The 26,809-nt window shown below is 44.4% G+C and overlaps 1 protein-coding gene across 4 annotated transcripts in view; it reads left to right on the top strand.

Annotated features, from left to right (window-relative positions):
• Positions 1-26,809, top strand: part of UBTF (upstream binding transcription factor) — a 58,504-nt gene that overhangs the window by 8,183 nt on the left and 23,512 nt on the right. For 3 of the 4 annotated variants that reach the window (XM_061591378.1, XM_061591382.1, XM_061591380.1), the window contains exons 4-11: positions 2,125-2,208; positions 6,072-6,227; positions 8,091-8,155; positions 9,842-9,962; positions 11,888-11,998; positions 12,292-12,425; positions 17,348-17,489; positions 25,445-25,486. In XM_061591378.1, the coding sequence (XP_061447362.1) occupies positions 2,125-2,208; positions 6,072-6,227; positions 8,091-8,155; positions 9,842-9,962; positions 11,888-11,998; positions 12,292-12,425; positions 17,348-17,489; positions 25,445-25,486 (855 nt within the window). The remainder of the gene's footprint in view (positions 1-2,124; positions 2,209-6,071; positions 6,228-8,090; positions 8,156-9,841; positions 9,963-11,887; positions 11,999-12,291; positions 12,426-17,347; positions 17,490-25,444; positions 25,487-26,809) is intronic. The other variant, XM_061591381.1, reaches the window with a different exon arrangement.

The raw sequence follows: 26,809 nt of genomic DNA on the forward strand, positions 1-26,809 counted from the left end.
CTACAAAGCCTGTCTTCTAGGAGATTCTGTTTTTTACCTTGAAGTCATTATGCTTCAGTAAATAAGGGTTTGAAGGGAGTCTGCAGCACAAAGCTACTGATTTGGAACATGTAAAAACAGTGGCCAGCAGAAGGCAGGTTGGGATTTGCTAGTAATTAAGTCTCTGTACAACAGACCCGTAAGAGTTTCTGACTCACAGTAATAAAACAACAACAAAAAGCATTTTTCTCCAAATTAGGCTCCAAAATAAAGAAAGGTTTGGGGGAAAACGAGTAGATTTTTGTTAGGAAGGTGCGTGAGCTCAGTTTAGGTTCTGAAAACAAATTCCTGGGCTGTGCATTGCTCAGAGGCACTCTCACTCTTCATTCTAACTGCAGATACCCTTGCTACTTTGCACCTGGTCCCAGTTGGTACACTTCAGGATTTTAGTAAAAAAAAACACAAAAAAACAAAGTACATCCCACAAGGCTGAGGTTTGCTCATCCCTGCATTAGAAAATTTGTTACTGTTGAAGTCAGATGCAGCTGGCATTTAGGAGTAGCTTTTCTTGCATCAGAAAGTTAAATATCCCACTTTAACGTATTAAATATTTTCTTTCTTGCCATTCAAACTTATAACCAATAATCACTAGTTGGGGTTACTGCTGAATAACTGATTGAGTCTTGTATTCATTTGCATTCTGTGGAGAAATATTTTGTGCTCGCTGTGGTTTTGGTTTCATTGTGTACAACTTATTTCTTTTTTTTTCCTGTCCTTTCCCCCTGTTTACTTAATGTATATATAAAGGTAGGCAATGACATCTTGCTTTTAGACCATTAAAGCTTATGCCATTATAAATGTATTAAGTCTCTAAGGACTCTTTTTGTTGCAACAGCTCTCTCTCTGAATTTGTGACTACTTAATGACGTGAATCACACATAACACCAAGCTATGGTTTGTTTAGCCAAAGTGTGGTTTGATGGAATGTCTGAACTGAACCTAGCAGACTACCACAGTTTGCTTTCTGGCAACAAACCACAATGTGAAGTCATGGTTTGTTGATGGCTTACATAAGCAATAGCCTCTTTTAACTATGGTTTGGTGTCATGTCTGAAACCAACAGCCTTGCTTATCCATGGTTTGTTTCACCCAGACACTTGCCAAGCTGTAGAAGCATTGGGCAAGAGCAGCTGAAAAACAAACTCAAGCCTTGGAGAAACCAGCTGCCATGGTTTGTTTGTTCATCTGAGACATAATTCTTGGTTTGTTAAGCAAGCCATGATTGAAACAAACCATGGCTTAGAATTTTGTGCAAACACAGCCAAAGAATGTTTAGCGGCAGCTGTGTGCTAGGTGCTACGCAGAACATAGAGCAACATGATACCTTCCCTAGAGAGAGTACGCTCCACAGTCAACATCCCAGATGTATAAGTAATTATAGATAATTATTAGCATTATATGGAAACTCACCCAATGTATGTTTAGTGGCAGCTGCATGCTAGGTGCTGCATGGAAAATGAAAGCAACATGATACTTTCCCAATAGAGAGAACACTCCACTATTGATGCCCCAGACACATAGGTAATTATTAGATCTCTGCTTAATCATCTACCTTCTAATTAAACAAAGTCAATTTGCATATTGCCACAGGCTCAATTTAAATGCCTTTTTTGAGAATTAAAAATTTAATAAAAATACCCTGTCACTTATTTTTACAAGAAAGGTCATCTTCAATATATTATTCATTCCTGTTAAGCTACAATCATAATCTGTTGGTTTTATTTATTTACATTTATAGCCCACCTTTCTTCCATCATGGAACCCAAGGTGGTTGGCATACATGAGGGTTACCAGATGGTCTCCCATCCAGATGCTCATCAGACACAGACCTACTTAGCTTCAGCAAGGTGGTGGATTCACATGCCCCAGACCATCTGCTGGGATTTGTTCAGAAAGTGAACGCATGCACCCTTCACTCTAAGCCCCGCTCTCCAATTCTAAGCCCCGCTCTCCAATTCAGTCATAATGGTTTGGTTGATACAATGTACCAGTGAAAATGTGCAGCCCTGGAAATGGTGGGCAGTGCTACTCTCTCCTCCATCTCTCTCTCCCCCCCCCACCCAAAATTGCTGGTTGTCCCTGCAGGTGAGGAAGTTCCGAACCCTGACGGAATTGATTATGGATGCTGAGGAGCACGTGAAAAACCCATACAAAGGCAAAAAGCTGAAGGTGAGCATTGATTCAGTGGAGGGATAGGTCAGTGGCTGCTATGTTATCTTGTCTGCTTTGTTCATGTGTAGCGATAACTAGACAACACAATTGTATTGATTCCCTCCCCAGTTTGTTTCTCAATTAAAAGTAGAAGCGTGTCTCACTTTAAACTGGACAGCTTGAAGCAGAGTTTAGAAGATCGAGAATGAGGCATACCCAGCGTGTGCCAGGAAAGAACTGTTGGGGTGCCATCTAGAAGTATGTTGATTAGATGTGGCAAAAATGAAGGTTCCCAGATGGCCTCCCATCCAGTCACTGATGGGTGTCCATAGCAGAAGAGGAAGATGCCTACTGGATCCAAATCATATGAACAGCAGTCAAAATCAGAGGAAGACCAGCAATGCCCGTGTGTGTGTGTGTGTGTGTGTGTGTGGTGTGTGTGTGTGAGAGAGAGAGAGTGAGAGAGTGAGACATCTGTAGATGGGAGCTCTGCTACAGGCATGCCCATCTGATGCGTAGGCGATAGGGGTGGGACCAGTGGCATGGCCTTGCTTTTCTGTTCCGTGTGATAACTGTGTGATTTGCCTGATCCACTTCCTTTAGCTTTTCCTTCAGCCAGTCAACATCTGATGAGGGGCAGGCATATGTACCGCCTCTGTTTGTTGGATGCCAGTGGATCATTAAACACTCTCCCAAAGAAGAGAGTCACCAGAATTAAGACACACACCCCGTTGATGTGTTTCTGCAAGAGTCACAGATCTGTACTTGCCTCCTTCCATTTAGAAGACATGCTCAGAACATTGCATGCTCATGCAGAAATACACAGGAGAGGAGGTTCTTCCAAGGGCAAGTAATTCTGAGCATTGAGCTCAGTAACCCCAAACTCTCCCCTCCCCTCCTCAGTTGCACTGCTTCTCTGCAAATCATAGTCTCTTTCAACCAAGGCTTTATAAAACAATTAAGATAAAATGAGGTTCATTCCATTAAAAGGCCAGAAACTTGATAGAAAACAAGGGGATTATAACAGTGGTCCAGTTAACCGGTACGTTGGGTGGAGATGGGGTACTGATAGGGTTGCCAGCAGACAAAAAAAAAGAAACTAGTCGGGTCTGCTCTTCAAGAAGCTTCTAACTTTATTACGCCTACCATAATGTTGCAAAATAAGTGTGCATGCTTCTGAGTTCTCCAGAAGTCTTTGTTAGGCTAGATGATAAACGCAGGGGGAGTTGGTTGGCGTTGAAGCCATGCAATCTTCATATTAAGACTGAATGTGGGAGGAAGTTACAGACATTCAAATGAGGCTTTGTTAGGTGCTATACAGAGTTTCAGGTTGTGACAAATGCTGCTGGAAAAAGGAACATAGGAACACCAAGGGCTTCTGGGGGGGAAAGCAATTTTTCTTTCCCCCGCCCCTGCTTGGTTTGTCATCTAGTCTCATGAAGGGTTCTGGAGAACTCAAAAGCTTTCACACTGTTTTGTGACATTTAGTTGGCCTTATAAAGGTATTGGCCTAACTGCAATCCTGGATTTTTTTTTCTTTTGGGCTAACATGGCTACTTTTCCTTCTTTGTGTTACCTGTAATTTTTTTTCTTTCAAGAGTGGTCATGTACTCTCTAGACTGTCTGAGGTGCCGTTTGGAAGATTTATGCATGCCCACCCAAAAAATCCTCTCCCTGCAGCGTTCTTACCTACAGCTCTGCCAGTTACTACGGAACTGCTGATTCTCAGAGCTGTTTCTGAACATTTATGCCCCCTTTTTTTGTATTTTCTTTTTTAGTCCTGGCTACTTCCTCTTAGGGTGTTGCAATATAAAAATTAAATTTCTCAGATCTGCTTTTTTAAAGCCTTGGTTCTCAAGCAAAGACAATGACAGCACAAATCTGAGCAGACTTCAAACCCTAGGTGTGGTGGACAGTGCAACTCCATTAGCTATGGAAACCATATTCCTAACAGATCCCTTGTGACAGATGAAGCATGATGCCCCTGTCACCAAACATTAAAGAAGCGATGTGATTAAAAAAAAAACTTAACTGAGAGAAATTAAACAATATCCTATAATATGTCCTTTATTTACAATATTTATACCCCACCTTTCCTTATAAGGCACCTCACAAGCAGGAGCCATAAGATGTGATACAATCAGAAGACACAATACGAGGAGTTGGAGTAGAGTGATTCCTAGCTGTTGAGCCTCTTCCCTATTGTAGGAGGAGTAGAAGGTTCACATTACGCCCCTGCCCAAGTGTTGAAACAATGAGTTTCCTTCCTCACTGTCCGCCCATTTGGATCATGTGCGAAAGGGTTCTCTGTGCATACTCATGTATATTGGTAGAGCTGCTCCACTCAGGGACCCTGACTGGTGTGGAGAAGCTCTACCTGCATACATCATTATGTATGGAGAGCCCTTCCCCATACTGGGAAAGCATGGCTGTGGTACACATAAGCAGAGGGAGATGGTACTGCCCCACATGGCCCCTTTACTCTCCTCAGCCAGTGTTAAAACACATGGAGCGCAGAGTTCACGTGAACATCGCTGAGGTGAACTTTCTGAGGTAGAATGGATCCTTCCTTTTTGAGCCTAAGAGACAAAAGTTTTCTAAAAAGTTCCATCAAATGCTGAGTGAAGCATTGATCTATTGAATCTTTCATATGGGGGAACGTAACTACATGTTTGGAAAAACAACCAATCCATTTTAGTGCCTTCTGAATCAACAGTGATGACCCATTAAGGCAGGGGTGGGAACCTCTGCCCCATGGGCCTAATTTGGTCAAGCAGCACTCCCTGCCAATTACCTGAAGTCATATATGACATCACCTATTGGCAGGGGGAAAGGCAGCTGGGCTGAGCCAGAAGATGGTTCTGAAATGCATGCAGGGCTCTGCAAGGGGCTTGTGAAGAGCCTGGTGTGGCGCTTTGAAGTTCCCACAATCAGCTGAGTGTCATGGCTTCAAAGCACCATGTCACCTGATGTTGTTGTGATGTCAGGTGATTGACAAGTGGGTGCTGCACCCACCTGTCACATTTGGCCTGGGGGTGTAGGAGAGATAAAGAACCCCTGGGTTAAGGAATTTACGTTACAAGGTAATATTTCCTCAGTTGTGGAATGGTCATAGGGGGACTGGCTCTCCACTCTCTTTCAGAGGGAACTTCTAGTAAAACTAATTGCCAGCTAGAGCATAGGTGGGCATTCAGGTGAAGAGAAAGATAAACTGCCCCCTAAATGGCAGTTCATTCTGCAAAGGCTAAGCCTGTATTGGGAATATTTTGTATGGAGTGTTTGAGCAGAGTTCCTGCAGCTTATGGTTAATTGATGGGAGAACAAGGCTAGGATTCCAGTCCTGCCCTCTCTCAAGGGGAAACCACTGTCACTCTGCCCCCCCATCAGCTCACGTCCCCATATCTTAAAAAAAAAAACCAACTGGTGGATCTAATTCATTAATTTTTTCTGTTCATTTAAGTCTGTTGCTGATTTACACACTGACTGGGTTGGAGTTGGGACACACACCCCCCCCAAAATTTTTTTTTTGCTCACACGAATTCAAAGATTGTAGTGAAGGAAGGTTTAGTTGCACCAACACAGGTGGCTGCATGGGAATGATCTGCTGCAGAAAATTATTCACTAGATTTGGAGTGGGAAGCCTGTGGCCCTTCTGCAAGTGACCAGTTCAGCCCTGTGTTAAAGAGCAACAAAAATGGGAACCCCTTCCCCCCAAAAAAACAGAGTAGGAGGGAAGCACGGAGAGGGAGGGAGAGAGATGAGGTGGCAGAGAGAAAGTTATGGAATGCTAATTTAAAAGCAACAAGTTTTGCATTCATTTGTCTAGGCAGGCTCAAAATAACAACTCTTCCTTGTGCCCTTCCTTTCTTGTTCCTGTTCAGAAGCATCCCGACTTCCCCAAGAAACCTTTGACCCCATACTTCCGTTTCTTCATGGAGAAGCGAGCAAAGTATGCTAAGCTGCATCCGGAAATGAGTAACCTGGATCTCACCAAGATACTTTCCAAAAAGTATAAGGAGCTCCCTGAAAAGAAGAAGGTGAGCAATACAATTATGGCTGTGGAAAGTCCCAAGTGAGCATTTGCGGAGGGTCCATACATTCACTTGCCTGCAGATTAATGGCAAGCAGCCCTCTGCGCTTTGGTGAGCATTCTTGTCCTTTCGGCAACAGCCGTGTGTATGGGAGAGAAACCACCCCTCCCTTTGAACTTGGTATGGCTCCTCTTTCCCTCTGGATCAGCCTTCCCCACCCTGGTACCTGGCTGGGGCTGATGGGAATTGTAGTCCTAAACATCTGGAGGTTGCTACTTTGTGCTTTTGGAACCTTCTGCAAAAGGGTCTTCTGCAGGGAAAAGCCCCCTTCCCTGAATTCTCTGTAGTGCTAAAAAGCCAAATCAAAATGTATGAACCCCTGATCATTTGAACATTTCCCTTGTGTTACTGTTTGACAAAGGCTGGAAATGTTTAGGGCCTTGAACGTGGAATGTACGTGCCTGTTTCATGTCACCCGTTGTTCTTCGATAACTACGTCCTGAACTCACTTCATCCTCTTACGCTTTTACATAATTGAGGGGGCTAACTGGGAGGTTGAAGTGTGCGGGTTTTATTTATGTATGTAGCAAATGTATATGCCACGCCAATTTTTTTTTGCCAAAGTCAAGTCCTAGGTGCCATCTTCTCTGTTGGCCCTTGCCAGTTTTCCAGCCTTGGATGATGTAGGGCAGGGGTGGGGAACCTCAGGCCCAGAGAGCTGAAAGTGGCCTTCTGCCATGCCCCTCTATTCGTAGGCTGCACCCTCTTCCATATGGCTGTATCCCTCACTGGCCCTGTCTTTGCCCTCCTTGAGGTCTTCTGCCTGGCTGGAACATGTCCTTGAATTGTGATAATTCCTCTGGAGAGGGGTGTGTATGTGCGTGTGTGTCTTGACTTTTGTGTGGCTGGATTGTAGCCCACTGTACAGAGGTAAGAGTCAAAACCACCGATGTGCCCATTTTTGCCTCTGGCTCTGCTTCCCACTGGCAAGACACCCCCTCCCAAGATTGCCCATGAGGGAATGTGGTCCTTGGGCTGAAAAATGTTCCCCATCCCTGATGTAGGGTCCCTTGTCCACTTCTTCACACAGCACCTAGCTATGGAATTCCTTCCCATGGGAGGCGGTGATGGCCTCCAACTTGAATGGCTTTAAAAGAGGATCGGACAGATTCATGGACGATAGCACTATAAATGACGACTAGCCATGATTGCTATGCTCTGCCTTCATGGTTGGAGGCAATGTGCTTCTGAATACCAGTTGTTGGAAACCACGGGAGAAGAGAGGAGCTGTTGCACTCAGGTCCTGCTTGCAGGCTTCCCATAGACATCCGGTTGGCCACTGTGAGAACAGGGTGCTGGACTCGATGGACTACAGGCCTGATCCAGCAAGCTGCTCTTACATTCTTATGTTCACCATGGAGGCCAGAGAAGGAGCATAAGAGGTGGTGTTGAGGCAAGCACCAATTGCTGCTGGAAGTTCATCTGCCTACATAACCCTCATTCCTCAGCTTGCCTGCTCATGCCAGTCCCAGAGGCTACCAGATGTCACAGAGCTATGTTGTGTTTCCCTGGCTGTTGAGTTTGTATGCTTCTAGCAGTGGCAGGAAGGAGGTGGTCTGAATGAATGGAGAGGGTAATGGATGCTTCCCCCACCCCTCCCCTGGTATATGACATTTAAGTGAGATTTCAGCCCTTGTGCTTAGAATTGGGGCAGACTTTGTGTCTAGCCTAAAGAGTTACACAATTTCACCCCCTCCTGTTTCATGTGTTATGAGAAGTTTAGTGTTGTGGCTTTTTCTGGAAACTTAACAGCCTTTTCTGTCTCACCCCATAGTCAACATCAGTTTTCTCCTTTCCTTTGCCTTCTAGATGAAGTATATCCAAGACTTCCAACGAGAGAAACAAGACTTTGAGCGAAATTTGGCAAGATTTAGGTAAGAGTTGGGTAAAGTAGCGGGTTCATCTTTTGTGCGCCTCAGATTTTGTCTGCTGTGGTTGTGGGCTTCAGTTGCACACACGTACCAGAAGATCCTTAGATGAAATTTGCTACAAAAAGCTGCTTTGTTTTGTTGATAGTTGATAGTTGATGGAGAGAGCTGGTGGAAGAGTAACCCCAGTTAAGTGGTGCCTTGGCTAAAAAGTTGCATATCCTACAACTCAGGTTATGGAATGGCAAAATTGACTAAAGAATATTTTTCCAGGCAGGTAAAATAATATGCATGTGAAAGACTACCCTGGTATAAGAAGAGCCTGGATCAAACCAGGGGGAACAGGATCCAGTCAGTTTCTCCCCTCATCCCAAATAAGCAATGTTTCATGTGGTGGGGCTGTCCACCTGTCTATTACCTGGCATCACAATGACATCAGGTAACCTGTTTTTGCCTGTGTGGTTTGAAATCAAACCTTGCAGGCAAAGACACTGCGCTTTGCAAGCCCTCATGAGTGGACAATTGTTGGTGCACGGTGCTTTGCAGGTGCTGCTGATTGGTGCCTGCAAATCCCCTTTTAACCCCAGCTGTGGCTTCATCTCCTCTGCACTTGATATCATATAAGAGGGCTGGTTTAGGGCAGGTGGATTGGATTGGCCTGCCAAAAATGGCCTTGTGGACCAAATGGGAGAAACCTGATGGGCCTAATTAGGCCCGTGGGCTCATGGTTTCCCACTGTTGATCTAGACTATAGTGGAAGTTCATATAATATACGGGTCAGGGTTCCATGTTATAATGAAAACTGCAGTACTGTATATAGTATTGTGCTCTGGGACATCGTCATACCCACAGTATATCCAAATTGTGGTACAGCGAACCACATTATGACGAGCTTCCACTGTAGTATCCTGTTCCCCAAAGTGACAGCCGGGTTCTTGCGGGATGCTTGGAAACGACATGCTGAAGGTAGCCATTCTTCCCTGCTGTATGGTATTTGCGTGAGCTTTCAACGCTTGCCGTTAAAAAGAGTTTTAGTGAAACTTCGTATTTGGCCCAAAGGATTGCTCATTTCTTCCTTCTTGAATTGTTTGTGAAAGGTTTGGAATTTGTCTTGGAGAGTTATCCTCTCGTCCCGTCCCCCCACCATCACAATGTCTCTTCCTTTCTGCAACCTCTGCCGCTCCTGGCTCTTTACAACTAAGTGAGTGTGCCCACTAGGGGCCTCCCTGAGTGCTTTTGCACTCTCTGATAGCCCTTTGATGCTAGGAAGAGAGGGAGTTGCATATGATCTTTGCAGAGGTTGTGTGTTGGTGAGCTTGTCTAGTCTCAAATGGTTGCCAACTTTTTAAGGTGAGAGGGGAAAATGGAGAGAATGGAAATGCCCGGGCTCAGAATTTACTACAGGAGGGTCATCCCACTGTTCTCTTTGCCTCTGCCTCAGTTTTGGGAAATTGCGATGGAATCTATGGATGGAAGTGATCTTGAAGTCTTTGTGCAAAGGAGGTTGAACTTAACAGACTAATTCTGGTCTGGTTGCGGCCTGTGATCTGAGGGTTTCTTTTCAGCGTTCCAAGAAGTGGAGGAGGCATATGGTGCTTTAAAAGGAGTCAATAATGCATTTTAGTTTTTTGTAAAGTTCCAGTATTGCTGCTACCTTACCTCCCCCCCTTTTGTCATCCTTGTTCTGTGAAGAGAAGACCACCCCGACCTCATTCAGAATGCCAAGAAATCTGATATCCCAGAGAAACCCAAGACTCCTCAACAGCTCTGGTACACCCACGAGAAGAAGATCTACCTGAAAGTGCGTCCTGATGTAAGTAGCTCCACCAGGGACACAAATTGGAGGCCAGCGCAGGCAGGGAGGTTGCAGATAAGAGCCCAGTATAAGGAAGAGAAGCTGTGAGAACTTTTGTTTGGGGGGGGGCATAGGGCTGTTTCGGAAAGAGAGGACAAGGAAGGCTGTGCATTCTGTACCCAGTGAATCCAGATTCTGCTGTTGGAATAAGCTACACAGATTCATTTAATTTCTGGTTACCCCACTATGTAAGGGCCAATTTGGAGCAGAAACAAATGGTTAAAGATTTTCCTAGACTATTTTTTGGGCTGCTAATTTGGGCTGCTGATAGAAGATCATGAGAGCCAATGTGGTGTAGTGGTTAGAGTGTTGGACTACGACCTGGGAGACCAGGGTTTGAATCCCCACACAGCCATGAAGCTCACTGGGTGACCTTGGGCCAGTCACTGCCTCTCAGCCTCAGAGGAAGGCAATGGTAAACCCCCTCTGAATACAGCTTACCGTGAAAACCCTAATCATAGGGTCGCCATAAGTCGGAATCGACTTGAAGGCAGTCCATTTCCATTTGATAGAAGATCACACATATGTGTGCGCGCTGATAGAATATCGCACATTTGAGTATGTGTGGGTTTAAACCTCCTTAATATGTGGAAAGGAAATGTTCTACCTAGCCTCTTTGCCATGCCATTTTCCTATATGAAGGGATTTTTTTTTAATGGAGAAAGTATTCAAATATACAATACTACCCCCAAATCTAGGAAAAGCTTTGCCTCTTGATTCTGCTCAGTATGTCAACCAGTTCCAAAAGCTGGTGCCCTCATCAGGCCCACTAGCATAATTATGTTGGCTGGGGCTGAAGAGAGCTGTAGTTCAAAACATCTGGAGGGCATCAGCTTGAGGAAAACTGATGTAAACTGTCCCTGAGAGAGCTAGAGAAGTGACAGGAAAAAAGCAACGAACATGATCAGGAAAGTGGAGGAGCACCTTTCTGATGGAAAAAGGCTTAGGAAATTGGAGCTTATCTTGAAAGACAACTGAGGGGAGATGGTGGAAGTGTATGAAATCCTGAACTGCAGAAAGGGAATTGGTGGAGACTACTTTCTCTTTCCAGCCAGTAAAATTTAGGGTGATCCAGTGAAAGTAATGAAGCAGAATGTACAAGGCAGACAAAGGGGATGCAAATTCTTACACAGTGAAGAATAAGCTGTGGAACTCATTGCTACAGGATGCTGGTGATGGCATAAATGGCTGTAAAAGAATTGTAGACCGTTCTGTAGCGTGTGTTATTGCCAGTGGAGTGGGGCCAGAGACAAGACACCCCCAATGATAGTTGCTTGGGGACAAACAATGGTAAATCTCCTTCTCCAGCTTGTCTGGAGGCATCAAAGAGGCTGCTGTTGGAGGCAGATAGCTGGGTAAATAGACGCATGGCACTCGTCCAGATGAAAGGTAGTTCTTAGTGTTCATGTGTAATATTTGCATGCAGTTTGTTTAGCTTTGCATCTTCTGCTTCTTTAATTCATATTATCTAGATAAGTTCGTTCTTGGAGTCTGAAACAGGAATAGTATGAGGGAGAGGACATGAGACCCATGAGGGCCAAGAATATGCTTTATATTTAAAATGAAGCAAAAGCAAAGATTCTCGGGATGCCATGTTTGGTGGTAGATATCAGATTCTCTGTGCAGCAGATATGTGAACACTTAGATTGAGCATATCACCTATGTGGGTTTGTAGATTTCCTGTGTATCGAGGTTTTTGGTTCCCATTAAAGGAACTAGAGAGAGCATTTTTTTAAACAAGTCTCATCTTTCCAAAAGTGTAGTTTAGCTCACTGTCATACCACTAGGGTGGGCAGTGCCCTCCCCCAGTCCTCCTTACTCCCCTATTTTTTCCTTTTTACCAATTTTTTTTTTATTTCCCCCTCCCCACCTGGGTTTTTCAGGCCACCACGAAGGAGCTGAAGGATTCGTTGGGCAAGCAATGGTCTCAGCTCTCGGACAAAAAAAGGCTGAAATGGATTCATAAGGCTCTGGAGCAGCGGAAGGAGTATGAGGTAGGGAACACTCAACAGTTCCCCTCCATCTTCTCCCCCCTGTGCTCAGCCCGGCCTTGTTGCAGCTGTCGAAACCCAGCTGCGCTCCGAGAGCCGACTTGTGGGTGTCGCTCCCGCCGAAGGGAGTTGCAAAGCAACTCCTCCTCTGCTTCTTCTGTCAAGTGTGCTAAGTTGGTCAGGGTAGCACAAGTGGGTTCCCTCCTGTCCACTCCACAACCCCAGAGCGTAGGAAGGGTTTTTCTGATTGTGTGCCTCTGCTGTGTTAACCGGCCCGTGTGTTTCCTTGTCTGCAGGAAATGATGCGGGATTATATCCAGAAGCACCCAGAGATGAACATTGAGGAAGGGGCGCCCCCTCGCTCTACCCTAACTAAAGCAGAGAGGCAGTTGAAAGACAAGTTTGATGGGCGACCCACCAAGCCCCCTCCGTAAGTTGTTGGTCCCCTTGGGGACAGGGTGAAGTGTTTGTGTTAAGTCTTCTTGGACAGTGGGGTATTTCCACATAGTTAAATGCCATTCATATTGGGCTAAAACTGTCCACCAGTAAAAATACGTCAAGGTGGGAGGGTGGCATCTGCCATCCATCCAGGGTCCGCTTGCTGTTGGAAGATGGCTGTGTTGAGGCTTCAGGCATGAAACTCACAGAGCATGGGCCAGTCACTGCAAACGTAAATCTTCACAGGACTGCTGTGAATATAAAACAGGGTGCGGCACACACTATGTGCTGACCTGAGCTCAATTAAATGAAGGCAGGATACAAAGAGTTGTATTCAACTAACATTTACTAACAGAAGACCCATTAAAATTAATGACCATGACTAACATAGGTCCATTAATTTCAGTGGCACTTCTCTGAGTGAAAAATACAGCCCACATTAATTAACTTACTAGGATTGGACTGTAACATCTCCTTGCACCCCAGGCTTGCTATTAGCAAGGCTCCTCTGTAGACACGTGTTTCACTTACGCACGTTCTAGGAGTCTTGTGGATTAGGATCTTTAGACATTGGCAATAGTGCACCTTGATAAATTTATCCAGTAATTTATATTCACGCAGGTCTTTAAAATGGGGACATTTATTGAGTGTGCACACTCAGAATCAAAATGTACACATTTAACACTTCAATGGGCAATAGCTCAGCAACAATACATACCTATTGACATCAATTGGGGTAGCTCAGTAACAATGTGCATCTCTTCTGTGTGAGCGAATTAGCTAAATAATGTTATCCATAACTAAGCTGACACTCACTTAACATACAAATGGATACATAAGCACACAAGGCATAAGAGGAGATGGGGGTCCTTGACATCAGCGCAACTGAGGAAGGTATACTAGCTTGCTCTCTCTCTGCTCACTTTGCAGACTTACGCCTCAGTCATGTGCAGCTGGGCAGGGGGGACCAGAGGGTGGCTTCTAAAACAGTCTCTCTCTCACTCACACACATGCAGCCAAAAATAGATCTCAAAGTCACACACACACACTGAAAGATAGGCAGAGGGAGCAGATGTAGAGGTTACAAATTACAGGGAAAGGACCTCCAGAAGTCATGACAGAGAGCAAGGTGTACCTTTCCCAGCCCTGGGGGGTGATTGTGAAGAAGTATGACTGGGGTGCATTGAAACTCCTAGACCTGGCAGGAAAACAGCAAAGGCAGCAGGCAGGCCCTGAAAATGGCTTCTTGGATCTCTGCTTTAGCTAGCAGTGTTTCAGGGAAAAACAGGAGAAGTAGCCAAGCCCTGAGAAGGGCTTCTGAAGCAGCTGCAGCAAGCAGGGAGCTTTGCTTCACCAGGCAGGGGTCCAGAGAGACTGAAAGTAAAACGGGATTCAGACCTCTGGGTTCTGGCTGGCTAAGTGATTTAAGCTGAATTACAAAATTGGGCTAAGTGGTATACTATCTCAAGTTATTGGAAAGATTAATATAATTTTAATGTAAATTTAATAAATAACACCATTGAACATAATTTAAAACAACCAAAATATACAATTAAAACATCAATATATATACAAACATATAGAGATGGAAAGCTTGCATAACAAACATGATTTCTCACTATCTTATGTTTCTGAACTTCACAAGGGAGTCCATTTGTGAGGATTTTGCAAAAGAACAATGCACACTATCAAGACAGTGTAATCTTAGACTAAGGCTGCAATCCAGTACACACTTACCTGGGAGTAATCCCCATTGAACCCAGTAGAGCTTACTTCTGTGTAGATATGTATTGGATTGCAGACTAAGTCTCTAACAAAATGCATTTCAACCTTTATCAGGTCTTCTTCAGTGATAATTATTGGCTGTATATCATTTAGGTCCTTTTAGGTCTTGATTGTAGTAAATCTGACCTATAGAAAGAGTGAAAACCATTTGCACTTACAAATACATAAAAAGTATTAAATTCTCTATATCTGCAAAAAAACCAACCCCTGTGCAATATAATATATGTATATATCCTACTTGGTCTAGAACTGGTCAATACATGTTTTAAATCTAGAGTAAGTTGTAGAAAAATTCAGTTAGAATACCTCATAGAGGAACCTTAATTTTCCCTCTGTGAATATTTGATCTTGGTGTGAGGTTGGAGTGGTGTTCATATGCACACCCTGCTGGGGCTTTCCTTTCATTCTGCCCCAGCTGGTTGCCTAGGATATCAGAAGAAGGTTAACAGGTCTTCACACGCCATCACAGCCACCTCCTCCATCTGTAGGCTTCTTGTGAAAGCAGCTGAGGAGATCTTTCCTCTTCAGCATCTCCCTTCACCTGACTTACATACAGTTCTCTTAAGCCATGTGTATTTCCTGTTCTCCTACTCATCTTCTCCTACCCATAGTCCTCTCCTCTTGGGTCATGGGCATGGTTGCCCATCATTTCTGTACCCAGGCTATTGTTAACCTCTTGAATCCACTCCTTTCTTCATTGACTTCCTCTGGAATATATTCCTGCATCCTACAGCCTTGGTGCAGACAAATGCCAGTTCAGATAGCTTTGCATCTCATTCGCCAGATTGGTTTTCTCTTGATTTCCTGCTATTCTACCAAATGGAGATCATTGGCTTAGCTTCTTACTGTTTTTTTATATAAGGTTAATTGCATTTTCTATTAGTTTTAAACTGTTGAAAGCTGCTCTTCATAGTGTATAAGCATTAGAAGAGTGAGATATGAATCCTTGTATAAAATAAATAATAAATCCATTGGCCTACTTCTTTATCTAGGAATTTTGTATTCTTGATCAAGTCCAAACGATTATGATATGCTCAGGGCTGTGCTAAAAAGACCATGCTTTAAAAAAAATTCTGTGCCAAGAGAAGCCTAACTGCAGGCTGTATAAACTATGTTGATTTGCATAAGTTCTCCTATGCTGCGTAGTTCTGCAGGTGGGGACTCCTTACATTATCGAATGCTCCTCCATTTTAAAAAACAAAGCCATGCTTTATTTATTTTAGTACGTTCATATCTCACTTTTCTTGCATAATGAAACTCAAAGCAGTGTACTTAGGGATCCCAGGCGGTCTCTCATCCTTTCAATGACCACCCCAGGCCTGCTTCAGCAAGGCAGTTGTGCCTTCTGCCTTCAGACTGTGCCCTGAAAGAAAAATAGCATCATTAGAAAACGTCAGTAAGAAAGCAAGGCTAGAATCCTTCTCTGATGTCTTAAATTTTCTACATGGAGAGATTTTTCAATATATATGTATAATACACACACATTTTTGATTGACCAAAAATACACCTTGATTTAATTGGGTAGTAGGTTAAACTTTTTTTTTTTTTAGGTGAATTATTTTAGATGCAGATACTTAAAAAGACAGTGAGTGCCCAGTGCCATCTTAGGAGCTATGACATGTGTTCATTAATTAAAAAGAAAAAAAATGTTCCCCTTCAGAAGTAGTTTTTATTCTTAGACATTTATGCAGATTTAATCTCTTGACTTGGGCAGCAGTCCTAACCCTGATCGTTGTTGTTACATGCCTTCGAGTCGATTATGACTTATGGCAATCCTGTGAATCTTTTGGATATATTCATAGTGTTTTCATGAAGAGGTATTCAGAGGTGGTTTACCATAGTCTTCCTCTGAGCCTACGGCACCCGGTATTCCCAGGCGGTCTCCCATCCAAGTACTGACCCTGCTTAGCTTCCGAGATCAGATGAGATTGGGTGTGTTCAGTGTAGTATGGCTGTAGAACCCTGATTACCTGGGAGTTGAATTCTATAGGACTTGCTGCTGAATAGACATGGATGTGTTTTTAAGAACTGTGCCCCTGCAACTGAAAGCCAGGAGGAGAAAATAATTAAAAAGGCTTTCAGCTACAGTTGGAAAAAGCTATTTGTCTGGTGAAGCTGGGTAACTGTTACAAACAGGAAATTGTGTGTGTTCCCCACCTGCCCTTTTTATTTCAGGACACCATGTTTAAGAGGGCTATTAACATTTTATATGGCTAGTCATTTGTGGTCTTATTTGCAAGATTGCCTTGTCCTGTTTTCAGAGGATGCTGAGGATTTGCAGATAGTTCAGGTGGGCTGAGGAGGTACTGCACTAACCAAGAGGGATCCAATATCTGTGGGCTCAAGCTGTCTGGATATTGTGTGCCTGTGGTAAACTTGAGAGGGTGTTCTCTCTCAGTTGATTAGGTGACCACCTCCTTAAGCCAGTAAAGGGCATGAGAGCTTAAAACTAACATCTTGAATAATACCCAGAAATCTAAATTGGGGATTGGGAACCTTTTTCAGCCTGAGAAGCACGTTCCCTTGTGGGCAACCTTCCAAAACCTGCTTGCCAGTGAGGGTCAGGCCCAGAGACAAAAGTGGGCAGAGCAATGGGTATGACTCTTAGCCTTGTACAGCAGACTTTATTGAAGCCATACAAAAGTCAGTGGTTTTCTCTTCCACACAAACACCCCTAGCTACTTCTCTCTATCCTGCATTCAAGCAAGCAAGAGGACATGTTCCAGCCAGGTGAAACCACTCCAGGAGGGCATGGAGCAGGGCTAGCTAAGGGTGTGGCTTAGGAAAAGACAGTTTCAAGGGCCTGATAGAAGGGCCTGGAGGGCCATATGTGGACCCCAGGCCCAAGGTTCCCTGTCCCTCATCTAAATAGTGCAAGGATGAGGTGCAAGTACCCTTTATGCATTTAGGCCATGCTCTTGCATTCACAATAAGGGTTGGTGGTGGGAATACCCACCCCCAATGTATGTTTGTGACTGAAGTGGGGGTGGATCTGCATTGGTGATTGCGGGGATAAGACTGGGGGACAGGCACTTTAAGCATACATTTCCTTTGGTTATTTCGTTACATAAAGTGTTCCGAATGCAAACTTATTGGGTTGGTGCTATATAAAGCAAATTATTATTTTAGGAATAGCTACTCACTTTACTGTGCTGAACTGATGGCCAACATGAAAGATGTTCCAAGCACAGAACGGATGGTTCTTTGCAGTCAGCAGTGGAAGCTCCTTTCACAGAAGGAAAAAGATGCCTACCACAAAAAGTGTGATCAGGTGAGTCCAGCCTTTGTATATGTGCCTGAAATAAAGAGAGGATTAAAAATACGTCAGAGAGCCAGTGTGGCGTAGCGGTTAAGGTGTTGGACTACGACCTGGGAGACCACAGTTCGAATCCCCACACAGCCATGAAACTCACTGGGTGACCTTGGGCCAGTCACTGCCTCTCAGTCTCATGAAAACCCTCTTCATAGGGTCGCCATAAGTCGGAATCAACTTGAAGGCGGTACATTTACATTTTAAAAATACGGCCCAGAGACAAATCTGGGTATTAGTGGTTCTGTATATTAGGCAGGTTCTTGCACATCCTGCTGCTCTTACGGAATTCATTTGCCTTTGTTTGGGAGTGCAGTATGATAATGCCACCTATTGATTTGGCTCTTCTGTTTTGCAGGGTGCAAACGATATCTTCTTCAGTGTCTCAACAGGTTTTAAATTAACTCAAGTAGTGCTACCATATAGTAGCCAAGAAAACAAACATATGTACCTGAAGTTCTGTTTTTAAATTTGTCAGTGACACCCCTGCTCAGCCGGGCTGAAACTGCTTTGTCCTATTCAGACCACTTCTTTTTTTTTTAAAAAAAATTAAATGATGATGGTTTCTAGTAACTTGCAGGACGATGCACCCTTCCACAAGTCCAGATCCAGTGTGATGTCTGTGCTAGGTGTGGAAATGTGAAATTCATATGAATTCTGAAAACAACTGAAATTTGGAAAGTAAAAACATCCATCCTTGGTGGAGGAGACAGTCTTTTTGTGGGTTGTCCCTCCTACTTGCTCTATACGCTGGACCATGTCAGTCATTGCAATTTCTTCTCCCTCCTGTTGGAAGAAGCCCCCTGCCTCCTCCTCAGTAGTAGAGGTTTTCCTAGAGTTCTGGCTCCTCACAAAGGCTGGATAAATAAGTCCAGCTGCTTAATTTAGGACTGGGTAGAAGATAGATTGGGATTTACTGATAGATCTCTAGGTTATTTGAAGTAGATCAGCAAGGATTCCTGATTCCCAGTTGTTTAACAGTGGCAACAACAAAATCGATCTTCCTTCGGCCCTAAATTGTATTGCTGAAATGAAGAAAGCTTGGGAGAAGGAGTTAACCAGGAGTGGATATTTATGTGAAAGGGCTGTGAGCTCAGTTCAGTTTTGGTACTCGAAACAAATACCTGGGCTCAGAATTCTTTAATTGCCAAGTATTGGTCTTTTGCAACTGGCTCCATTGGATCTCTTGTAAAACAAAGTAGATCCTGCAAGTCTGCAGGCCGGTTTCACACATTGATTACCTATTTATTTATCAGAATTAATCTGTTGTGTCTGTTAATTGTTTTCTGACATTGATTGAATGCATTTTTCAATAATGAATTACCTTCGCATTTCTCTTTAGCCTTGACTGCCATTTCATTAATGGTTAGCCATAACTTATTTAATAATCCTGCAATCCATAATATATTGGTGGCGAGCAAATAAATCTGCCAGGTGACAGAAGAGGGAGTCCACTTTAGGTCTGGAGCGGGGGAGAGGCCAAGGCCTATGATGGTGCCAGGAAAAAGCAAAAGAGGTGTGGGAGTCTTCTAGGGCTTCAGATGGCTAAATGTTGAGGAAAATTCCCCATGCTTCATCTGATTTCACTAGGGGGACCCTCCAGACTTGGAGACTCCTCCATGTTCTTCCCTCCCCACCAAAAACCCCATTGACACTGGCAATGGTGCTGTGAATAAATAATCCAGGCTTTGGGCCTTGTGGTGCCCGTTTATTGCTACTTGAAGACTGCTGGCCATCTTAGGCAACTTACAGCACTCCTCAGCAGTGAAAATGGGAGATAATGGTGGATTCTCCTGACATTTTGGCTGCATTCATTGATTAGTCCCTACTGGGGCCTCTTCTGAGGCAATTATATTCCACAGGCAGCAAGATCCATATTTTCTTGATTCCCAGTCTACCCCATCCCCATTCAGAATGGTGAGCTGCTCCTCCTGATCTTTGTAAAAAGAGTAAGAAGCTTCTTGTTGAAGATCTATGGGCTGAACCCTGAGGAAGAGGTTGCCATATGGAAAATGTCTCTCCTCCCACCTTCTCCGCAAGAGACAGCCTCAGTTGCTCACACTCCTTCCGTAAAGATTCAGAGCAGCCAACAGGGAGGAGTTATGATCATCTAAGCTTCATATGTCAAACAGGCAAGGCATACATTCATCAGAGGAATCTGTCCTTTTGACATTTATAGGAATAAGATTACTAACTCAAGAGTGCAATCAATAGACCATAAAGGAAATCCCCTTAGGCAGGCTATGTTCTTGTTAATCAGTACTTGTCTGGCAATGTGAAGCAGTATTGTATCTTTTGAACTCAGAGTGATACATAAAATGTGGTTTGACCTTCCCTTGTTTATCGAGAAATCAGTTCTTTACATATATGCATATGGACATATTGGCTGAATAATTTATTTTCTGAGTCCTCACATCAATATTTCTTCGTTTGGGAGTAGAAGGAATCTAGGATTTCTTTCCTTAAGAATTTTTGGTTGTGTTGTTCTACCCTGCCTCCACCCCATCCTACATTGCCATGGAGGAGTAATTTAACCCCCACTACCAAACATCTGGATACCAGTAGTTCAGATTTCCAGGTTCCAAGTTGAGTTTTGTTAAAAGTGGACAAAACCACTGCCTCCTTTAGGGCCATAGGCTCTACTCAGTCTCTCAGAGAGACATTAGCCATCTCTGACACCCAAATATTCAAGCCAGATCTGGCAGATTTTTAATTAGCCAGGAAGGGCAAGGGTAAAGTGTGCATGTAGTAGGCCTCAATCCTGGTTGCATGATCTGAAAGGTAACCATAACAACCTGATCAGATGGAACCATAGCTATATCCATCTCTGACTCTGCTACAGCTATGACATTTAGAACAGACAGGACTTATCAGCAAAATACATTGCAAACTGGTCACATTAGATTACTGGGGGTCTATCAACTATAATTCTGGGGCAGACTAAAAGATCTCTCGCTACTCAGAAAAGCTCCCAAGGACTGTTATTGTGCTTACTTCATGGCCATCTCTACCACATAGCTTGTAACATAAGCCTGTGTTTGGGTGAATTCCTCACAAGTCTTTTGCTGCTTAAACTCTGGCTGTCGACCCAACACTTTCATTGCATGTAGCTCCTGCAGTTTATCAAGGACCTGAATGAGCTCTATGGTTTGGATGGGGATATCTGGAAGCAATCATATTGACCTCCTGGGTCATCTCCCCGTTTTCCAGCAATATCAGTGGGAAAATCTCCCAGAGACATTGGAAAACCATCAGGATCCACAAGCCTCCAAAGGCTAGTAGTTTTACCGTTATCCGAACTGACATTTGAGCAGTAGCATTCTCAGGCCTGTTGGCATGTACAAGTGTCATTAAGGCAAGAGAGAAGAACAGATGGTGCAAAAGGTTGTACTTGCCTAGCGCCCTTTGCCCTTAGTCTGTCCTGTTCAGTCTGCCATCGCCATATCAGTCACCGCCATTTCAGACCCCATGAGCATATATGTGAAATTCAGATTTTTTGCTCCAATATGCATAATTTTACACTTGTTTATATTGAATTGCATTCGCCATTTTTCCGCCCATTCACTCAGTTTGGAGAGGTCTTTTTGGAGCTCTTCGCAATCCCTTTTTGTTTTAACAACCCTGAACAATTTAGTGTCATCAGCAAACTTGGCCGCTTCACTGCTCACTCCTAATTCTAGGTCATTAATGAACAAGTTGAAAAGTACAGGTCCCAATACCGATCCTTGAGGGACTCCACTTTCTACAGCCCTCCATTGGGAGAACTGTCCGTTTATTGCTACTCTCTGCTTTCTGCTTCTCAACCAATTCCTTAACCACAAGAGGACCTCTCCTCTTATTCCATGACTGCTAAGTTTCCTCAGAAGTCTTTGGTGAGGTACCTTGTCAAACGCTTTTTGAAAGTCTAAGTACACTATATCCACTGGATCACCTCTATCTATATGCTTGTTGACACTCTCAAAGAATTCTAATAGGTTACTGAGACAGGACTTTCCCTTGCAGAAGCCATGCTGGCTCTGCTTCAGCAAGGCTTGTTCTATGTGCTTAGTTAATCTAGCTTTAATAATACTTTCTACCAGTTTTCCAGGGACGGAAGTTAAGCTAACTGGCCTGTAATTTCCGGGATCCCCTCTGGATCCCTTTTTGAAGATTGGCGTTACATTTGCCGCTTTCCAGTCCTCAGGCACGGAGGAGGACCGGAGGGACAAGTTACATATTTTAGTTAGCAGATCAGCAATTTCACATCTGAGTTCTTTGAGAACTCTCGGGTGGATGCCATCCGGGCCCGGTGATTTGTCAGTTTTTATATTGTCCATTAAGCCTAGAACTTCCTCTCTCGTTACCACTATTTGTCTCAGTTCCTCAGAGCCCTTCCTGCAAATGTTAGTTCAGGTTCAGGGATCTGCCCTATATCTTCCACTGTGAAGACAGATGCAAAGAATTCATTTAGCTTCTCTGCAATCTCCTTATCGTTCTTTAGTACACCTTTGACTCCCTTATCATCCAAGGGTCCAATTGCCTCCCTAGATGGTCTCCTGCTTTGAATGTATTTATAGAATTTTTTGTTGTTGGTTTTTATGTTCTTAGCAACGTGCTCCTCAAATTCTTTTTTAGCATCCCTTATTGTCTTCTTGCATTTCTTTTGCCAGAGTTTGTGTTCCTTTTTATTTTCTTCATTCGGACAAGACTTCCATTTTCTGAAGGAAGACTTTTTGCCTCTAAGAGCTTCCTTGACTTTGCTCGTTAACCATGCTGGCATCTTCTTGGCCCTGGTGGTACCTTTTCTGATCTGCAGTATGCACTCCAGTTGAACTTCTAATATAGTGTTTTTAAACAACTTCCAAGCATTTTTGAGTGATATGACCCTCTGGACTTTGTTTTTCAGCTTTCTTTTTACCAATCCCCTCATTTTTGTGAAGTTTCCTCTTTTGAAGTCAAATGTGACCGTGTTGGATTTTCTTGGCAATTGGCCATTTACATGTATGTTTAATTTAATAGCACTGTGGTCACTGCTCCCAATCGGTTCAACAACACTTACATCTCGCACCAGGTCCCGGTCCCCACTGAGGATTAAGTCCAGGGTTGCCGTCCCTCTGGTCGGTTCCATGACCAACAGGTCTAGGGAATAGTCATTTAGAATATCTAGAAACTTTGCTTCTTTGTCATGACTGGAACACATATGCGGCCAGTCTATGTCCGGGTAGTTGAAGTCACCCATTACTACCACATTTCCTAGTTTGGATGCTTCCTCAGTTTCATATCTCATCTCAAGGTCTCCCTGAGCATTTTGATCAGGGGGACGATAGATCGTTCCCAGTATTAAGTCCCTCCTGGGGCATGGTATCGCCACCCACAACGATTCTGTGGAGGAGTCCGCCTCTTTTGAGGTTTCGAGCTTGCTGGATTCAATGCCTTCTTTCACGTATAGAGCGACTCTGCCACCAATACGTCCTGCTCTGTCCTTCCGATATAGTTTAAATCCAGGGATAACCGTATCCCACTGGTTTTCTCCATTCCACCAGGTCTCCGTTATGCTCACTATATCAATGCTCTCCTCTAAGACCAAGCACTCCAGTTCTCCTATCTTGGTTCGGAGGCTCCTAGCATTAACGTACAGGCACTTGTAAGCAGTGTCTCTCTTCAAGTGTCTTTGGCACTTGTGGTTTGGCCTGTGGTAATTTTGCTCTTCTGAATTTATATCCTGTGCCCCTGCTCTCACAACGCCTACTTCTAGGCCTACCCCTTTTAAAATTTCATCATTTCTTTTGTTTTTATCCCAGGGGGGAGGTTTATTCCGAACCGGACCTTCCTCAGCTCCTGTCGGGTTTCCCCCCCTCAGTCAGTTTAAAAGCTGCTCTGCCACCTTTTTAATTTTAAGTGCCAGCAGTCTGGTTCCATTCTGGTTCAAGTGGAGCCCGTCCCTTTTGTATAGGCCCGGCTTGTCCCAAAATGTTCCCCAGTGCCTAACAAATCCAAATCCTTCTACCCAACACCATTGTCTCATCCACGCATTGAGACTGCAAAGCTGGGCCTGTCTGGCTGGTCCTGCGCGTGGAACCAGTAGCATTTCAGAGAAAGCCACCTTGGAGGTCCTGGCTTTCAGCATCCTACCTAGCAACCTAAATTTTGCTTCCAGGACCTCACGGCTGCATTTCCCCATGTCGTTGGTGCCAACGTGCACCACAACCACTGACTCCTCCCCAGGACTGTCTACCAAACTATCTAAACGATGGGCGATATCCGCAACCTTTGCACCAGGCAGGCAAAACACCTTGCGGTCTACACGCCCATCACACACCCCACTGTCTATGTTCCTAATGATCGAATCACCCACTACAAGGATCCCTCCACCCCCTGGAGATATATCCTCGGCACGAGAGGATAGCTGCTCATTCCCCAAGGAATCATTTCCCTCTTTCTCAGCTGGATGCTCTCCTTCCCCGAGACCATCGTTCTCCATGATAGCAGGAGAGCTATCATCGTTGGAGTGGGACACAGCTATAACGTCCCTGAAGGCCTCCTCCACACACCTCTCTGCCTCTCCGCTTTTCCAGGTCCGCTACCTTGGCCTCAAGGAAATGAAGTTGTTCCCGGAGAGCCAGGAGCTCATTGCACCGAGAGCACACCCACGACTTCTGTCCAACAGACAGATAGTCATACATGCTGCAGGCAGTGCAAAACGCTGGAAAGCCTCCACACCCCTGCTGGCTTCTTACCTGCACAGTTTTGTTTAAGGTTTATTACGTCAATGGGTTGGAGACTGCGGTTTAGTTGAGGTTAGGGAACAGACGGGCAGAGTGGGGGGCCCTGGCCTCCTCTCTCTGCTGCTTAACTCGCCTTGATGCTTTGTCAGCTGGGGCCTTGATGCTTCATCAGCTGGGGCTCCCTCTAGCTCGTGGAGCAGGCTCCCTCGCTAGGGTGCTCTGACTTTATATGTGTGGCTGGTTCCTCCCAGCTACTGCTGCCAGCCAATGATGTGTTACTTGAGGCTGATGGCTCAACTATCAGCTGGGGCTTAACTCTTTAGGATTGTCTCAGGCTTCCTTCCTGAGCGAGGGGCCGGGCTGTTTAAGCTTTTGGCTGCTTTTAATCTAAGCAAGGGGCTGCGACTTCCAGGCAAGTCTTTTTTGTTTGTTGTTTTCCCACCTAGAACAGCCTGACCTTTCTTTAACCTAGGGAAACAGAGCTTGTGGTTGTGTTTCAGGAAGGCTAAAGCTGCCCTTTTTAGCATGGACTGAGCTGACTCTCTCCCTGTATGTATCGGTGGAGTTTCCTTTTTCCCCTTCTCTCCGACTGGAATTTAGCCTTGTTTACAGTGTCCCCTGAAGCTTTCCTGCTAGGGTGGTGTTGAAAACTAGCTTTCTATAGGCTTCCTTCTCCTAGGATCTGTCTTCTAAGATATAGGTTCTTTCAGGATTTGGCTCCTAGCTCAGGGAGACCTTGGGCTGCCCTTATTACTTATTGGTCTGAGCTGTTTTACTTCAATTAAATAATGGCATAAATGGGAGCTACTTACCCTCTTTTCGCTCTGCTGCTTAACTCGCCTTGACGCTTTGTCAGCTGGGGCCTTGATGCTTCGTCGGCTGGGGCTCTTACTGCCAAACCCTATTGCCCCAGATGCTACTCATCTAAAGCTGTCTTTTGCCTCTGACGTTGGCAGCGGGAATCACACAGAGGGCTGAGTTTGAGTTGGGGTCGCCAGTTACACTGATAGTAGAGCAGTGATTCTTAAGTTACCTTGAGCTATGCCGTCTGTTAGTGTTCTGAATCCAAATATCTATTAGCAAGTCTAGAAACTTGCACTGGCAGGAGTTAAATGCTGGAGGGAGGGGACAAATCCAGAGCGGGAGCAAAAGGAAACAAAACTGATGGCATATTTCAGCAGCTGACTCTTTCTTACTACTTTGCCCTTACAGAGAAAGAAAGATTATGAAATCGAGCTCTTACGTTTCCTGGAGGTGAGTGTGCCCCAGAGCATTCTGTCAGCTGTGTTTTCGAAATTCTTTTGCAGCTCTTCCTTTCTGTTGCCCTTCCCACTTGCACTTGTTGCTTGAGCCAGCTAAGAAGATGGGATTGGGTGGGAGTAACTGGGAACTGGGAGCATTAAGAAGACTCTGTTTTGGGTGAACGTGCAACAGTGCCTTTCTGTGTACTATGCACTACTTGATAACATTATTTTAAAAGCCATGTCTCAAAAGACAGTGGGGTTAAGACATGATCCAGTTGGTTAAGCAGTTCTACATCACATGGTTTCAGCATGCACTTACCTCTTTTCCATTTAAAATTTATTGAGCTTAAAAGTACTTGACTTTAACTGTCCATTGTGTTTCACTGATTTTAGGTCACTCTGCAAAGGCAGATGCATAATAAATTTTTAAAATCCAAACCTGCAAGATGAGGCCACTCAGTCCACAGTAATTGGGCCCCAACCCAAAAAACCATGCTGCATTGCATATCAGATATTGCTTCCCGCATTGAGAGGACTCTGAGATGAGTGTCCTGTTAGTGGTCAATTGGTGGAAGAGAGGTTGGCTGATATGTGGAGGGACAGTCTCAGTTCAGACATCTCATCAAACCACGGTTGCACTAATCACAATTTAGAACCTAAACCATGGTTTACAGCTACTTAACTGCTTATGGCGTGTTAATCCAGACATCAAGCCAAAATTAAGTTTCTTTAGTCATACTTTTGTATGATATCTGAATTAAGTCACTGTCTTCAGATGGGTGTGCCAGGTGACTTAGCCTTTAGAAGTGGTAACCAGCACAGATTATTTGGTTTAGATGGTGTGTGTCTCTCTCTCCTTTTATCCCCACCCAGAATCAGAGCTTGGAAAAGTTACTTTTTTTGAACTACAACTCCCATCAGCCCAATCCAATGGCCATGCTGGCTGGGGCTGATGGGAATTGTAGTTCAAAAAAAGTAACTTTTCCAAGCTCTGCCCAGAATACCACATTCTGGGAGAACTGAAGTTTCCTGATGGTCTTTGGATGGTCTTTGTTTTGTTTTGTTTTAAGGGTGGGGATAAGAAGAACCCAGTGCAGATGCTGGACTGCTTACATAATATCCTCCTAGAAATCTTAAACTTCTCAGGAAGGGCTATAGCTCAGTGCTAGAGCATCTGCCTTGCATGCAGAAGGTCCCAGGTTCAATCCCTGGCATCTCCAGGTAGGACTGGGAGAGACTCCCTGTCCAAAACCCTGGAGAGCTGCTGCCAGCCACTCTAGACACTACTGAGCTAGATGGACCAATGGCCTGACTCAGTATAAGGCAGATTCCT

The sequence above is a fragment of the Rhineura floridana genome, chromosome 11, assembly GCF_030035675.1.
Source record: "Rhineura floridana isolate rRhiFlo1 chromosome 11, rRhiFlo1.hap2, whole genome shotgun sequence".
Taxonomy (NCBI): Eukaryota; Metazoa; Chordata; class Lepidosauria; order Squamata; family Rhineuridae; genus Rhineura; species Rhineura floridana.